The 17,000-nt window shown below is 38.0% G+C and overlaps 1 protein-coding gene and 1 pseudogene across 12 annotated transcripts; one reads left to right on the top strand and one right to left on the bottom strand.

The window, feature by feature from the left end:
* Positions 1–421: 421 nt before the first annotated feature.
* Positions 422–6,064, top strand: LOC137244312 (uncharacterized). 12 transcript variants are annotated; one of them, XM_067773149.1, is made up of 5 exons: positions 422–2,367; positions 2,434–4,035; positions 4,671–4,963; positions 5,029–5,220; positions 5,278–6,064. In XM_067773149.1, the coding sequence occupies exons 3-5, from the start codon at positions 4,943–4,945 to the stop codon at positions 5,485–5,487; spliced, it is 423 nt and encodes a 140-aa protein (XP_067629250.1). In that variant the 5' UTR covers positions 422–2,367; positions 2,434–4,035; positions 4,671–4,942; the 3' UTR covers positions 5,488–6,064. The 12 variants fall into 12 exon arrangements, with proteins under 12 accessions (XP_067629250.1, XP_067629241.1, XP_067629245.1 ...); XM_067773140.1 differs by having other exon boundaries at positions 4,425–4,963; XM_067773144.1 differs by having other exon boundaries at positions 2,434–4,090; positions 4,580–4,963.
* Positions 5,909–7,341, bottom strand: LOC137246016 (putative nuclease HARBI1; annotated as a pseudogene).
* Positions 7,342–17,000: the final 9,659 nt, after the last annotated feature.

The raw sequence follows: 17,000 nt of genomic DNA, 5'->3' as shown, positions 1-17,000 counted from the left end.
GGCAGGTGGTCGGATGCCAATGTTACCATCGGCTGCCAGATGACGCAGTTTACGAGTCCTGCGCGCACGATTGAAATATCTGGCGAACTGTGACAGCTTCCTACCATACGAGTGGGGGCGTCTCCGTTAATTGTGTAGAACGTCGGTTCTTCTATTTGATCTGCCAACATCTCACCCCTACTGTCCACCCGCAGGTTTGAATGCCATAGATCGTGATGGGCATTGAAATCGCCTAAGATAATGCGATTGTTGCCAGTGAGTAAAGCCCTGATATTAGGGCGGTATCCACTGGGGCAACAGGTGGCAGGAGGGATGTAGTAGATATTGATGATTTCTAGGTTTGCATCGCCTGACCGGACAGATAGGCCTTGACGTTCTAAGACATTGTCCCTGCGGTCGATGCCAGGATCAAATATATAATATTGCACAGAGTGGTGTATGATAAACGCGAGACCGCCTCCATTTCCGCTCTCGCGATCCTTTCTGTGGACATTTTACCCAGAACAGGTCTGCAGAGCAGATCTTGCTGTGAAATTTGTCTCTTGAATCGCAGCAATGCGGATGTTGTGCCGCTTCATGAAATCGACTATCTCCGTGATCTTGCCAGTTAGTCCATTAAAGTTTAACTGCAGAATTCCGAAGTGCAGCTGGGGAAACGTCGTCACTCTACAAGTAAGTGATGGGTGACTACGCAAGGAGTCACAAAAGATTTGTAAAATTTACGAGGACGTCTGGTTTTGGGATCTATCCCAGAACAACCTGTCCGATGCAACCATACCTTGCACGTGACACACTGACAAGAGTATGACCGTCCTAAAAAGATTCCTTTCCGGCAAAACGCAGCAAAACCATTTCTTCGGACCGGGGTCAGAAGACGGACTCGGATTGCGTTCGTTCGGAGCAGGAGAGTATGGCGCAGTTCCGCTGCGAATAGCTGCTTGGAGGATGACAATTTGTGGGAGCGACACAACAAATTAAATGGGGTTACACTGAAATGACAGTCCTTGGTCGGAAAAATCCCGAGTCGCTCCGGTACATAGTACCGACTGCCTTGGAAGCGAAAAGGGTCATCACCGGTTTTAAGTTTTACTCAAACCTTATTTGAAAATGATTATATCTTATCACTTAAATCGACAGATTTGTTTATCCTATAGATTTTACTTACTTATACTATTTTCAAACAGAAAAATATATTGAGGCAATTTCGATTTAAATTGAGTGGGTTCATACAACTAAATTTAGCTTACACTATAGTAATTTGATAGCTGGTTGGCTCATTTCTACAGCAACAACATATGTACCTTTGCTCAGACTCTCAAAATGTGCGTGTTGGTATTAAGCGAACGGAATGAAAACATAAAGCTTTGAAATTTTTGTGTGTTGTAAGAAAATGTGTTCAATGTTTTGGTTTCGTTTTGAGTTTGCCATCTTCTTTTGACAATCCCTGCTCCAGTGAAAAGAAAAAAAATAAAATCAGCTGATGAGATGAGCCATGCCAATAAACACACTACAAGGTTGCATTTGCAGTTTGAAACAATTTATTACGCATTTTTTTTTTAATTGGCAATTTATTATATGATAAATTGCATAATAAATTACCCAAATGGTATAAATTGCCAGTTTGGTGTGTGTTTGTACATAGTATTAGATTATCAGCCCAATTCTAAATATTCCCTCGGAATTTTGTTCTCGCGGATTTTTTTATTCCCGCGGAAAAATTCCTCCAATTCTTTTCTCCTAGGGAGAACAATACTTGGAGAATAGGAATTTCGAAGTCAGCTGTTTTGTGAATTGATATTTCGTTGCGCATTTCTTATTTTGTTTAAAAAATTGAAAAGTTTAATTATTGTTGCGAATTTGTTTGAAATTAAGAAATAAAATGCACAGTATTGCATTTCAAATGGTATTCACTGAAATGAGTTATGAATTGGTGCCACAGCAACATCAACAGAGAAGCATAAGCAGAAGAAGACGGTGGGATACCACAAATCATCTGGAGTTGCCTGCTTTCATTCAGCAAAGCAATTTTCTGGTGGCCGATTTGTATTCGTCTTTCGTCATATACCAGAATCTATTAAAGCCTTCTTAAAAAATCCTTATGCAATTTCTGGATGCCTGCATCAAATATACCAAGAGCTGTTCTGTTGCTTATGATATACTTTTCGACTTAAAATAAAGAATATGCACCCTTATTGTCATTGTCTCACGACGGCTTGTTAAATTCGATATTGCCATCGTCGTTTTCGATAACTATTGACAACTATCGACACATGTTTGGTATTGGCTAAGCAAATTTGCTGTCGTCGTCGCCCTCACACGACGCCATTTGTGTCGACGCTGTTTTTACTGACGACAGAAGGAAAATTTGTAAGTAAAACATTTCTTTTTTAATTAATTAAATATACAAATATGTATTATGCATTGTTTTTTTAGATATTCAAAATGAAAATAACGAGTGCGCAATAATACGAGGTTCTTGCAGCTGGGCTAGAAAAAATCGGAGTTATTTCTGATTTTTTTTTCTATGGAGTCTAGGCTCCTCTTTATTATTTACGTCACTAGAGCTCATAATAAAACATTTTTGTAAAATCTTGAAATGAAATATTTAAACAAATCTCAAGATGGTATATTTTCCTTTCGTTTTATCGATAAATTGTCGTCGTCGCCTCAACAAGCTTAAGCCCCCATTACTGATACTTAGCATAGACTTGACTTGACTTGGCGTAAACTTGGCAACTTAGCCACGATTATACTCCACTTGGCGCATAAAATCTGGCATCATAATCAGCGTTGAAATTTATTTTTAAATAAATGTCAATTTGTATGACAAAATGTCAAAATGAAATGGAAACAAACAAATGGCATCTCAAAATGTAAACGTCACTTAGAACTTACATAGCAAATCAAAATTCAACAGACTTTTAAGTCAAGTTAAGTTTTGAGTAATCAGAAACATGCAATGTTAATTTAACAGAACTGTAAGTGACAGTTCGCAAGCCAAGTCAAGTCTATGCTAAGTATCAGTAATGGAGCCTTTAGCCAATACCGATTTGGTGTCGAAGTGACGACGACGTCGATACGATGTGACGTCGACTGAAATACAGCGACGATGTCGACGACGACGTCGCATCAACATCAATGTCACGTCAATGCATAATTGGTATTTACTAAAGCGCCAAATACACGACACGAACATTTCCGCGAACATTCCCGTTATGTCATGTTTCTGCGACCTTTTCTGTCGTGTATGGTGGTGTTTGCCAGTTCGCGGAAATGTTCGCCAAAAAATAAAATGTTTTAATTTTTGGCGAACATTTGCGCGAACTGTTCGTGCGTGTATGGCGAAATAGCTCATAATCGTAGTAATTTCTGAACGGAACAGACGTGCGCGGAAAAGTAAAATGGACAATAAAAAATTTCTGAGTGAATTTATTGAAATGTATAAATCTTTGCCATCATTGTGGTAAGTAAAAGTTAAAGCAAGGCGGTGATGGGGGGGAATCGCTTCTCTCATTATTGCATCCCGTTTCGTTATGAGTGGCAACATTTTTTGTAAAAGTTGGCCAAATGTTGCCTAGCTCATACGAACGTAATTTTTAAAATCATTTTGTGACGTGAATTCCAGTTCTTTAATAAGCTCACTTTGTCCAAGAACTGCTCGTTTTTTAAACCATTCTTTGCACCAAATTCTTTTTTTGCGATCTTCTCTCTTTTTTTTACGCTTAATTGCCACAGCGAGCAATATTTCTGCAGCACAATTGTTGTCCGTATTCATCGCTGTCTGAAAGAGAACTAATGTTCGGGCAAAAGTTCGTATGGTGTATGGCCAAAGCTGCGAACAAGATTGCGGAATGTTCGCGGAAATGTTCGTGTCGTGTATTTGGCGCTTAAGGCAATGTATTGATGTCGACGTGATATCGATAAAAATACGATCCCTATATTTTTGACAGCTGTTTATTTTTTTTTTTTTTATTGAGTTAATTTTTTGTTTAGTGGACAATTTGTGGATCTAAATAACTGCTGAAATCTATTAGTGTACAATTAAGCATTCCGGGCAAAATACACACAAGGAATTTGTTTACGAACTTTAGTGAATATATTGTAGATGACTGGATTTCTCTTTAGTACACCATTAGCAACTCCCTACCTCCCAGAGCGTGGTGCACTAATGGAAAACTTAATCGAATTCGGGAGGGGTATCAAAATAACCGAATTGACCTCGGTATTAATAATCTGAAGGCGGAAATAAAAAATCCTCGAAAATTTCACAAAAACCTTTTAATGAACCACTTGAAAGCTTGCAACTGTTTTTGCAAATATTTCCTAACGCAAGTAAAACTTTTATATTCCGACTTCGGATTGTTAAAATCGAGGTCAATACGTGTCTTTTGGTACCTCTCCTGAATTTTTTGGGCGTGTGTTAGTGTGTTAGTAGTAGTCGACCGCTACCATAGAACATTACCACAATTCTACTAAACTGACTGTTGTTGGTTATTTGGACTATTTTCTGAAATTGAATTAAAAATTAATAAATAAGCATAAAAATCATAAAAAAGCTTATTTCTTGAATTTTTAATAGTTGAATTCTGTATAGACGCGCTTGTCGTCACCAAAAACTGTCGACAAACTTTGTGTCGCGTCACGTCAACACAACTTCAATATTGTTTTAGCCAATACCAAAAAAGCGTCAACACCTATCAATAGTTATCGACGTTGACAACGCCGATACCAATTCATGAGCGTCGACACTAATTTTATCACTATTGACAACCGTAATAGGTGTGAATGACAATAAGGGTTATTGTGGTAGAATATACCCTTACGGTAAAAAAGAAGCCGACGAGCATTTGTTCGCTGTTACATCGTTTCTACGGTCATTACAGCTACGTAACGAAACTTTTTAGATATTCACCCTTATTGTCATTGTCGTCGTCGTCACTTAATGACGACAGAAGGAAAATTTGTAAGTAAAACATTTCTTTTTTAATTAATTAAATATACAAGCATGTAATATGCATTGTTTATTAGATATTCAAAATGAAAATAACGAGTGCGCAACATTTCGAAGTTCTTATAGCTGAGCTAGAAAAAAATCCTTGCCTAACAAAAGGCTTCCAAATAGGTATGGCACTAGCAAATTTTAAACAACAGTGGGAAGCGATCAGCATCAAATTATATTCTTTGGGACCACCTTTAAGAGACAGTGGCGGTTGGCAAAAAGTAATTAAAGTAAGTAAATTAATAGAGCATAGTTTTTAATCAAAATATACTCTGCAGGTATGGCGAGATTTAAAATTTAAAGTGAAGAAAAAACTGGTGAAAAATAGGGAAGAAAGCAATGCAACAGGTGGTGGCATGAATAAACAATTTACGCTAAGTCCGTTGGAAGAGGCAGTGGCCAACTTGCTGCAATTCGACAAGCAGCTGAGCCCGGAAGGGATTGTACAAGGTGTGCAGCTGCCGGTTGAGCAAACCATAGAAGCTTAAGTAAATTGTGTTGTCGAGGATGATCCGCAAATAATTTCAGATGTTCAACTGCATCCATCGGATTTTCCTTCCGAATATGGCCCGAGTACATCAGCGGTCGGAAGAAGCAGATCCCCAACTCCCGCTGCTACTAGGGTACGCAAATCCAAAAAAAGGGCAGACGATATTTTAGAGAAACACAGTAGCATGCAAGAGACGGTCCTTACCGATGCCACGAACAGGAGATACGGCACGGTACCAAAAAACAATGCTCGCGATTGAGGAGGAAAAGCTAAAGATGCTGAAGAAAAAATAATGTAGGGAAGTAGAACTTCATAAAATGAATATGGTTTTAAAAGCCATAAAAATTAAAATAGCGAAAACTAAACTAAAGAATTTAGAAAAAAAAAGAAGACTGGTTTTTATGTACATACATATTTTATTTTTAAGAAAATGAATTTTTTCCGTTTGTTTGATGTACATAGTTATTTTATTTTAAGTACTTGAATTACTTTTTATTTCTGAAGAACTGAATTATTTTTGTTTTGTGATATATGTACACAATAAAAAATGAACTGAAATTTTCAGTCTGAAACTATACAAAGCTGGTTTTGATTTGCTCTCTAATTTGTGATGCTTCCATATTCGCGATATTTTCTACATCATCAATATTTTCACAATTCTCTAAGTTCTGCTCTTGACTGTGTACATCCTCGTTTGCAGAGCGAGAACTAAAATCAATGCATATGTTGTGAAGTGCTGCACATACATTAGCAATTTGCGTGGCTTTAGATGGCGTATAGTGAAGTTGACGTGCAGCTAGTAAACAGCGAAAACGGGTTTTTAGTACGCCAATAGTACGTTCAATTGTATTTCTAGCTTTGGCGTGCTTGGTATTGTAAATAGCCTTGGGACTTCCTTCTGTTGTGCTTCGATACGGTGTCATAATATATTGTTCTAGAGGATAGCGCGCATCGCCTACAAATATAAACAAAGTTTATATAACTTTTACATGATTTAAATTGTGTGTAATTGGTTTTTACCTAAAAGCCAGAAGTTACGCTCTCCAGCATCGTATCGTTCTCGCAGAATTCTGCTAGCATGGCTAATGGTCCATATGAGGGAATCATGGCCCGAACCCGCATGCCTAGCATCCATATACCTTATTCGCAACTTATGATCACAAACCTGTTAAATTGCTTGTTAAAAAATTATTATTTAGCCCATTAAAAGTTTATCTGTTCTTACAATCATGGCATTTAAACTAAAAAATCCCTTTCTATTGTAGTATAGATGCTGGTCTTGTTTTCTAGGAGCCAAAATTTTTATATGAGTTCCATCGACGCAGCCAATAACTCCTGGAAAGCCAGTTTTTTCGAAAAAATACTCCTTGCATTCAGTGTATTCAGCCTCTGTCATTTGAAATTTTATCCAAAGAGGACATATAACGGATTCGAAAACGTTGAGTGTTTCAGCAAGTACAGCGCTAACGAATGGCTGGGAAAGTCCAAGATGGAAATCATTTCCCACACTTAGTTGATAGGAACCTTGCCCCAAAAATCGCAACGTTGCCGCCAATTTTATGGTTTTTGAAATCGCCGTTGTCCTGATTTCGTTTCTCATATGCGGCTGAATTGTTTCCAGAACATATCTGAAGGCAGCTTTATTGAGACGAAAATAGTCTTCAAATCTGAAATAAAGTAAAATATTTCCAGCTGAAACATTAATACATTCTAAACCCCCGAAAGTTGTTATACATACTTGTTGTCTGGCAAACAAAATACATCGGAGTTATTCCTTATTTTTTTTTCTATTTAGTCTAAGCTCTTTATTCTTTTCGTCCCTAGAGCTCGCACTACTGTCATAAAAAAACATTTTTGTAAAATCTTGAAATAAAATATTTAAACAAATGATGTATATTGGAACGATTTTCCGTCATCCCTTGTCAAATTTGGTTTTGAGACAAACCGGTTTCGGCGTTGTGCCATCATCAGTGTCGATTTTCGTTCTGATCTGTTGTTGTCATTTGTCCTGTATTTATAGTTCGTAGGTATATGAGCAGGTATTGTCAATTGTCATAGAGGAAATGAAATGTCGTAGAATGAGAGAGGATCCCACAGATGAATACCAAAAACAAATCAAAGTTGCTATAAAAAATGCAACAAATATAGTAGATTCTAACATGGCACATAGATTGGTCCAAATGAACCCTTCGGCTCCTCCACTGGTTGCGCTACCAAAAATCCACAAGCCGGACACGCCAATGAGGCCCATCATTAATTTTAAATCGGCACCATGTTACAAACTGTCCAAATATTTAAAAACGATATTGATAGACACTCTGGAGCTAAGGAACGAATATGCAATAGCTAACACAACAGAACTAATAGAGAGACTCGAGACCGTAGAGATAACAAGAAACAGCAAATTGGTATCTTTTGACATAAAAGATCTATACCCATCTATACCACTATCGGAGACTTTGGACATAGTTAGCTCAACAATAGTTCATAACACAAAAAACAAAGTGAAAAGTATGCAAATCACAAATACGCTAAGAACCACTTTACGTCAAAACTATTTTAAATTCAACAATAAAATATATAGACAAACAAACGGTCTTGGAATGGGAAGCCCCACATCAGCAATTCTTATGGAAGTGTTCATGCAAAATCTGGAAGAAAAGTACATACAGAAGCTGAAGTCCAAATTAGGCGTGCCATTTTATGCTAGATACGTGGATGACATAATATGCGTTTTAACTACTAATAACGAAGAGCTCGTACTGGAGTACCTCAACAAACAGCACGGCAATATAAAATTTACAATGGAAACCGAAAAAGACGGAGGAATCAACTATCTAGACCTCACGATAAATATTGATAAAGAAGCCAAAAGATTTAACTATGACATATATAGAAAGTCAACGGCCACCGACACAATAATACACAATACCTCAAATCACCCTCAACATCATAAAAATGCAGCATTAAGGCACTTGGTACATAGACTTGAAAGAACACCTCTTACACAAGAGGCATATAAGAGAGAACTTGAGGTCATATATAATATCGCTGCAAACAACGGATATAAAAAAGCACTAGTAGAAAAGCTCAGAAGGACAAATGGAGAACCAAAAAGAAATAATGAAAAAGAAAATAATAGCTGGACGACTATGACATATACTGGAAAAGCAACATATAAATTGGCAAATTTCTTTAAAAAATATAACATTAACACAGCATTCAAAACATCGAACAATCTAGGGCGAAAACTAAGAACTAACATTAACTCAGAGGATCCGTTTAGCAGCCACGGTGTATACAAGCTTACCTGCGGATGCCAACATAGTTACATAGGACAAACAGGACGGCAAATAAGAACGAGGTTCAGAGAACATATTAGAGATTACAACAAAAAAATACGGAATCCAAACATTATACCCGAGTCTAACTTCGCGAATCACATGGTCGAGAATGAATGTTCCCCAGCAAACATCAATAAAACAGTTAGGGTTCTTCACATACAAGAAAAGGGCCGACGTCTTAACGTACTCGAAAACATGGAAATCTACAAACAGAAAACATTCGACGGTAGAATAATAAACGAACAGATAAACACCATTTCTGACACAATATTCGAGCCTTTAAAACTTGTTTACAAGAAACAACTTAATCACACAGGTACAACAGACAAACGCACAACAACAAATAAACACAAAACAATTAACACACCAAAACAAAAAACCGACAAAGAAGGTCAAACGACTAAAATCACAGATTTCTACCTACCCCAGTCAGCCACACAAATCGATTAGTAAACCACCCTCGGTTCTGAACGAACACACAGCGCATACACATAACTAAATATACACAAGCATCAATTTGACAATACCTGCTCATATACCTACGAACTATAAATACAGGACAAATGACAACAACAGATCAGAACGAAAATCGACACTGATGATGGCACAACGCCGAAACCGGTTTGTCTCAAAACCAAATTTGACAAGGGATGACGGAAAATCGTTCCAATATACATCATTTATCCACCCTGTCGGAAAATCAACCAAACAAGATAAGTCATTTAAACAAATCTTAAATCGCGAAAAAAGATTCAGAAATAGTATGAAAAATCGAACAGCTGATCCAGAATTGGCAGAGATGGTATATTTTCCTTTCGTTTTATCGATAAACTGTCGACGTCGTCTCAACAAGCTTAGCCAATACCGATTTGGTGTCGAAGTGACGACGATGTCGATACGATGTGACGTCGACAATGACAATAAGGGTGATTGTGATTAACATCGATAATTCCTTAACTCATTAGGTGGTATCTTAAGGCGACAAAGCTAAAAAGTCATAACGGTTTTCGTAAATGCCACAATATTTCGTAAAAGTAATAGTTTTATCCTTGAAGAAAAAATTAACATAATTGTCTACGAAAGACAAATCAAATTTCGAATTTCCCATTCCTCAAAAGAATTGCAAAAGTAATTGAAGAATTCTTAGTGTAAAAAATATTTTTGCGATTCAAGCGGTGATTTTATGAGGCCATAGTAACTTTTTGGACCATAAGAAAATGTTTCTAAAACACAAGCACTGCCTTCAATGACTTGCAATTCATTTCTTCTCGCCATATATGAGGAAGGTTATGGTAAGATTGTATCATCGTAGTTTAGATTTGCTGTTGAGTGGCCGGCCAATTGCTAGCAACGTTTCTTCATCTTTTCCCCAATTGCTATGGGCAAGCGACTTGAGGATTTTGTTGCGGATTTGTACTTTAGATACAACTTCGATTGCATACGTCTTGAAGGTGAGAGTGTGATCGAATGTTACTCCTAAGATATTTTAATGGCTGAAAATCGGTAGCGCAACACCATCGACCTGAACGTCCAATAATCTACGTCGCAAAACAGTGACCGTGGATTTGGCCGACTAGGTTCAGATAATTTGCAGTTTATCGTTTTATGCAAAGGGGAAAGGGTGAATCTTCTATATCTTGGAGTACAGTACCGTGGTTGACTGTGTCAAAAGCTTTTGACAGTGCTGGTAGTGCTATTTATTTTGCGGAAGCCATGCTGATGAGTGGGTAGGCGAAGATTCGCACTAAGCTGACGGGGCAGAAAGGTTTCCAATGTCTTTGCTACTCGCGAACGGAGTGATACCGGTCGTTATAACTCGCCTTCGTTAGCCGGTTTCACAGGCTTGAAAACGTGCGTCAGGTAGCTTTCTCCCCCAGCGCCAAGATGTTTTAGCATTGGCATGACTACATTTGGACCTATTGATTTAGAAGGTATGGCTTTTTTCATGGCTTCTTCAACCTCTGTGGGGTGATGCTAACGTGTCACACGTCGTGTTTGTGTCTATGTTCCCCTCATCCGGGGAATTAACAATTCCGGGCATTAAAAGTTGCCGGCTAAAACCGCACACGCATGTCTTCGAGTCACCAGAGTTGTATCGCCAAAGGCGATGGATAAATTACGCAGGCCGACAATTTAAACAACATTTAGACCCAGATACCGGACTATATATTTTCGAAGGTTTACGATGAATCCAAATCTGGCCTCAGAATTGCTCTACAAGCTCTGGTTTTCGAGATATCCTAACCTAAAATTGCAAAAAACAATGTTTTCCCCATATTTGAGGTTATGTAGTCTTACAGATGTTTTCTTTCATCAAAATTAAAGGATGGTATCTTTAAATACAAGTCTTCTTTCGTTGAGTTTGCTCAAATATTTATTCGCTGAGATATCGCATTTTGAAATTTTGTGGTGTGGTAGGGGTGGTTTCTAGGGGTTAGACACTTTTAGGTTAGGATATCTCGAAAACCAGAGCTGATAGAGAAATTTTGAGGCCATATTTCGATTCATAGCATCAAAATCCTTCGAAAATATATAGTCCAGTTTCTGGGTCTGAGGTGCTGTCGGCCTGTGTTATCATTGTGTTTTTTTTTTGGGTTAGATAACGATTTTACAGAATCTTTTAATTAATTTTTAAACATATATCAGGTGAGCTCGAATCATAGCGCTGAGCCTGGTGATATTGCAGCACAATGGAAATCAATGTAAAGATCCCAATGTCCAATCCTGTGTCGGTATATACGGGTTCTGATTCTGCAGAAGTCGCAGTGTATCCTTCGACTTCATCACGCATGGTATCCATACTTTAACTTTTGGTACCGTGGGGATTTGCGCTTTATCCACCACCTCGAACTTCGCGTTCGTGCTTTGGCTTTGGAGGTTTGGAACCACTTCCTCCAGCCATAGCAAGCTCGCGGACGCTATTATCTTCATACCAGGGCCTTACGTGGTTGTTCCCGTATCATTTTAAGCATTAAGTAAATAAGCCTCCTATCTACAGATCTCCACCTTTCAGTTGTCATCTGTCCCAAAGGATTCCTACGATCAACCAGCACCAAAGTCAGTGACTACCTTGCCGCATTATTCATCTTCTCGGGAAAAGCCGGAGTCTTAGATTTTTCTCCCTTTTGCTTACCTCATACTTCCCTAGTTTGCACTTCGCCACTTTTGATGTCCTTCCTCTGACTTGCAGCTTTCGAGGTAGTTGTTATCTCGCTATTGGGGCCACCTGTCCTACTGCTTTAGGCCTACTTATCTTGTCTATGCGGCTGCCCTGCCTCGCGGCTTTGGGACTGGGTCCTTTCAGACTCTCGAAAGCAGACTTTTCGCCTTCCGCCGAACGTTGCCTCCTCATTCTGCCATTCGACACTTCTTCCTACTCGTACCGGTTGCAGTGCCGAGAGTTTCTCGCAGCAAACCTTTTGAACTGCCTTCGACCTACTTCCACCGCCTCATGAGCCCATTCCAAGCGCTCGATCTCCGCTTCTGTTGGGTCGACCACTGCTCCCAGGCATTGGACAATTCTTAGTGCTGATCGGTAATGCGACAGGGCTCTCTTACTTCCTCTGCCCAGTACCCTTCTCCACTCTTCTACTCCGTTTTCAGTTGTATGCTTTTCCAACACGGAGTTCATTGAATCAGCACTACTCTAGCTCCCCTGGTCCAACGTACCGCTTAATGCGTTTTTGTCGTTTTTGGCTTGTGACTCAGTCCTCCCATTATCTAGAATTAGATAATGAGTCGTTCATCTTCGTCGTATGTACACCTGCTCAACAGGGCGGGCTCAGCCGTTCAGTATTATGTACGGGGAAAGAACCGTCCTCCACAGCAGCGCCCCTTACTGTGGTAATGCCATCAATACTTCCCGAGTGGTCCGGTATCGGGAAGGCTTCGTTCGAATTTATCCCCTGGCTGCAAATCGTCCAATAAGCACGGTCCGAATAACGCCGTGAATTAGGGGGTTGGCAGTTCTTGGTCACCGACATTCCGCCGCCCTCCTATGAGGCGAAACGGCGTAGATGCCAGTCCTAAACCGCTGCGCCTCATAGTCGGGCGCTATGGTGTTCGGCTAAGCCCTCACACAAACGACAAGGTGCCTACCTTAGTAAGGGATATTAGAAGCATACTTCCAAACCCTTTTCCCATATAAAGCCAGGTAATTCATGTGAAAAATTTACAATTTCATCAACACTAATTGTTTTTTATTGGAATACATTTTACATCTGTGCCGAAATTCTGTTTCTATATTGCATTTGTGAAATATGTAACAACAAAAGAAAACGCCAGCTGAATGTATCAAAGAAAATTAAAAAGTATGCTGCTTTCCTATTGTCACCAGCCTTTGATAGCGGAGGAAGGAAAGGAGATGTCCTTACTTAGCTGCGAAATTTAAGAGGATAATGATTTTATATTCATTGGTGTTTCTAAATGCTTTCATTTACCACTCACAAGAAAAATGTGATGAAATAATGAAAAGTGTGACCCGAAAGCCACCCACATCAACCGGAGTAAGGTCCTACACACAGACTAACTTGTAGTTTTTCAATTACTTTCGCAATTCCTTTGAGGAATGGAATGGGAAATTCGAAAGTACTTTTTCCATTCCTTGTAATGTAATTGGAAAATTTTCAATTACAATTGCAATTCCTTTCGAAAGTACTGTGGCAGAAATTACATTTGAGCAAAGTATTTTTTTCTCAATTACAAACAAACAAAAAAGTTTTTTGTACTTGAGCCTCAAAAAACGAAATTATTTTTGGTATTTTTTTTTGAGGAATTGAAATGTAATCAATTCCTTTGCTGTGAAGGAAAGGAATTGATTACTTTTTCCAATTACTGAGGAATGTAATGGGTAATGTAATGGAATTGAATTTACCCAGCTCTGAGTAAATCACAATGAGTTATCCCTTAAAGAGATTATGGACGAAATATATTGAATAGGTGACTTTATCCTTTCGTTTTCGAAGTGGACGACCACTAGACTCAGCGACCATATTGGGAACGGGTAACATGCAAAGCGGCCAACCCACTACTTTTTAAGTGGTAATGAGCGTTTCTTTGTCTTTACCCCTATCCTGATCGACCGTCACGCCCAGTATTTTTGGATGCAAGGCAGTCGGTAGCGTAATGCCATCTACGTGAATGTCCTATATGGTCGACATTTATTTTGTCCACGTTCTAAATAAGGTCGCCGAGGATTTGGTCGGTAACAATGTAAGGTTTTGCGAGGCCAAGGGGCGAAGGGAGCTTCGATATATAGAAGTTAAACAAAAGCGGGGACGGGACACCACCCTGTGGTGTATGAATTTAACCAGTCATGAAAAGCGACGACAGTGTCACATTTTGTTCCCACGGAGTACAGCAATTACTTTAACAAAAGACTTTAAAATTTAAAATAAATTGTGATTTTCTTCAAACTCCCTTCTAAAATTTTCAGGTTAACGCATCAAACAATATCTCTACAGTTTGGGGAGAATTCTTGAGTTGTGAAGTGGTGAAATGAAAAAATTGCAAACAAAAATTATTCAAATTTATGGAATTTTTTGTTCACTTAAATGTTTCTCAGAACAAAAGGATTTCAATTAAACGAACTTTTCAGTGTTTGTGTAAAGATTACAACTCTTACTCAATTACAGTCTGACTCGCATTTTACAATAAAACTTGTTCTATCTTCTCTTATTATTCTTATTAAAAGGGGGGTGTAGGAAAACTCGCCATTTCAATTATAACAGACTCTAGAAAGTGAATTTTTGAAATTAAAAAAAAATGTTTTTGGTTTTATCAGCCAATGCTTACAGATAGGAGACTCGTTCAAAACATTTATTTTAAAACATTAAATATTAATTTTTTATGATTAGTATTAACTTGAATATTTCTCCATAAACTTACCTTTATATTGAGAGATACATTAAACACAAGAAGATATGTATGGACTTATGTGTAACGTAATTGTAGACTTCCTAAAAAACATAAGCGATTGACGTACCAAACCATGATGATATTAAAGAATAACTGAAATAATTTCATTTGGAAAGTAAATTCCTAATCAACAGCTAAACAAATAACTACATATGTAATGGAAAATCGTAAAAGTATCATATATATTATTTCTAATTGCTGTTATTATGTACGGGTCCCTTTTTCGCTCTTATTTGGAAGATGAAGATTCGGGCTATTAGCGAGCTTTGGGCCATTTTGGTCGTAGTGCTTTTGTTTAGCTATATTTTATTAAAATAATTTGTTAACCATAAACGATTGTGAGCACACAAAGAAATCTATTTGTACTATGGCACTATTGTGAATATTTGCACTGCATTACCGGCAGTTGCTATTGTACGCTAGATGGCAGCGCAAGCTGTAAGTTTTAATTATTGATGGCAGTTGCTATTATACGCTAGATGGCAGCGCAATCTGTAAGTTAATAGAACAGCTGATTTCTGTTGATATTTGATAAGAGACTTTTATATTGGTTGCGCAAGATGCGCACGGGTCAGGCTCGTATATTAATTAACGTAATTAAATGGTAATAATATTGTACTTGTATTGATGTTTAACGTATTGTCCAAACAACAAAAATTAATCATTGGTGGAAATTGTGTCAACAAAGCTCAACAAAGTAGTTTTCTTTTATTACTTCCATGATAATCACCCCTATTCTGCATTTCGACTTGGATTGCAATTTTTTCGATTTGGCCAATTTTGGTATTCTGTGTTCCAATCTCTTTCGATCCAACTTCGAATCCTTCGATTTTGTGTATTCTGCATTTCGATCGTAGTTCCGTTTTTCTAAGTTGTAAATTTGTTGGCGGAAAAATATTTTCATTTTATTTTTTTATTAATTTATAACAGAATTTTAACAAAAATGTAAGTAAAACTTGTTAATAAACGTAAAAGGCTTGATGATGATTGTTTTTTATATGTTTCCAGGTCAAAAAAAAACAACACAATTGCAGTATGAGACGTTGGCTAATTTGATGGCAACAAAGCGGGATATCGCACAGGGTCTAACCAGGCGTCCGAAGGAAGAAGTGCTTAAAAGAAAGAAGTACTTAAAAGTAATTGTTTAATCTAACGTTTGTAACGACAGCCTTTGAGGATTTCTCTGACGACACGCAAGCGGGTATATGAACAGATGTGTAGGCAACCGCTAACCAAATCTCCTTCTCCGCTTTACGATATTAACAAAGCGGATGTTTGATTGTGTGAGTGGGTTGAACTGTTGCTTGCACATATGTGTATATACGTGCCGCTTAAGGGCGAACGCGGATTGGTTCAACCAAAGCAGGAAGGCGATTCGTGACTTACGGTGTCCTAAATGCCGCAAGGCTTAGTAGGTATAAAAGGGGACCCGCTGATCAACAGCATTAAAAATCGAAAAGTCGCGGTCTTAATTAGTGCCACAAGTGAAGTGAAAAGTTATGTGTTCAAAGTGCGTTTTTTCACCTTAAAGTGTGGGTGCGCGAGTGACAAAGTTTTTTTTCAAAGTGCGGTTTCACGCTAAAAGTAAACGCGAACGAAAAAAAAATAATAGTGAACTTTGATACCAGGGAATCCTCCCTAGGTGCACCGCAGAGCAAGGAGTATCGCCACCACTGGGCGTGGAAAAATCCCCTCAAGAAAGCAGCAAAGGCACAGGTAAGTCAAAGTGTGAGATATGAAATTATTTTTTTGTTGTGAAACCTTTGTGTTTTTTTTTACACGCGTAATTTCTTTACACCTTTTTCCTTTTATTAGAACATTTTTTTTCTTCTTTTTTTGAACCTTGGTTTAAATGATTTTTGTTGGAAATTGACATTTTTTTGGTAAATTTTTGTGAAACCAGAGAGTTGTTAGTAAGCCCTTTTATTTTCGGAATTTTATACAAAAAAAAAATTACTGAATTAAAAATAGTTTTGAAGCGCTAAATCGGCTCAACCTAAAGTCCACTTCGCGAAAGTACAGTTTTTCTAGGTACTTTTCTCCAAAGATCATTCCTCTATTATCAAGCTAAACATTCTTTGACCCAAAATCCCCTTTTAAATTTTGAACGTTCTCGTTGTAAACAACATGTTACTTTGTATTTCCGTCGAAATATTTGTTTTGAATTTTTACTTCTCTTGGATTTTCATTCGATCGAATTTGGTTTTAATTTAAAATTCATAAATATTAAAATATGCATAGGTGCACTTAC

The sequence above is a fragment of the Eurosta solidaginis genome, chromosome 3 (genome assembly GCF_040869045.1).
Source record: "Eurosta solidaginis isolate ZX-2024a chromosome 3, ASM4086904v1, whole genome shotgun sequence".
NCBI lineage: Eukaryota > Metazoa > Arthropoda > Insecta > Diptera > Tephritidae > Eurosta > Eurosta solidaginis.
Note: the sequence above shows the minus strand (reverse complement) of the source record. Positions and strands in the feature narration are given on the sequence as shown.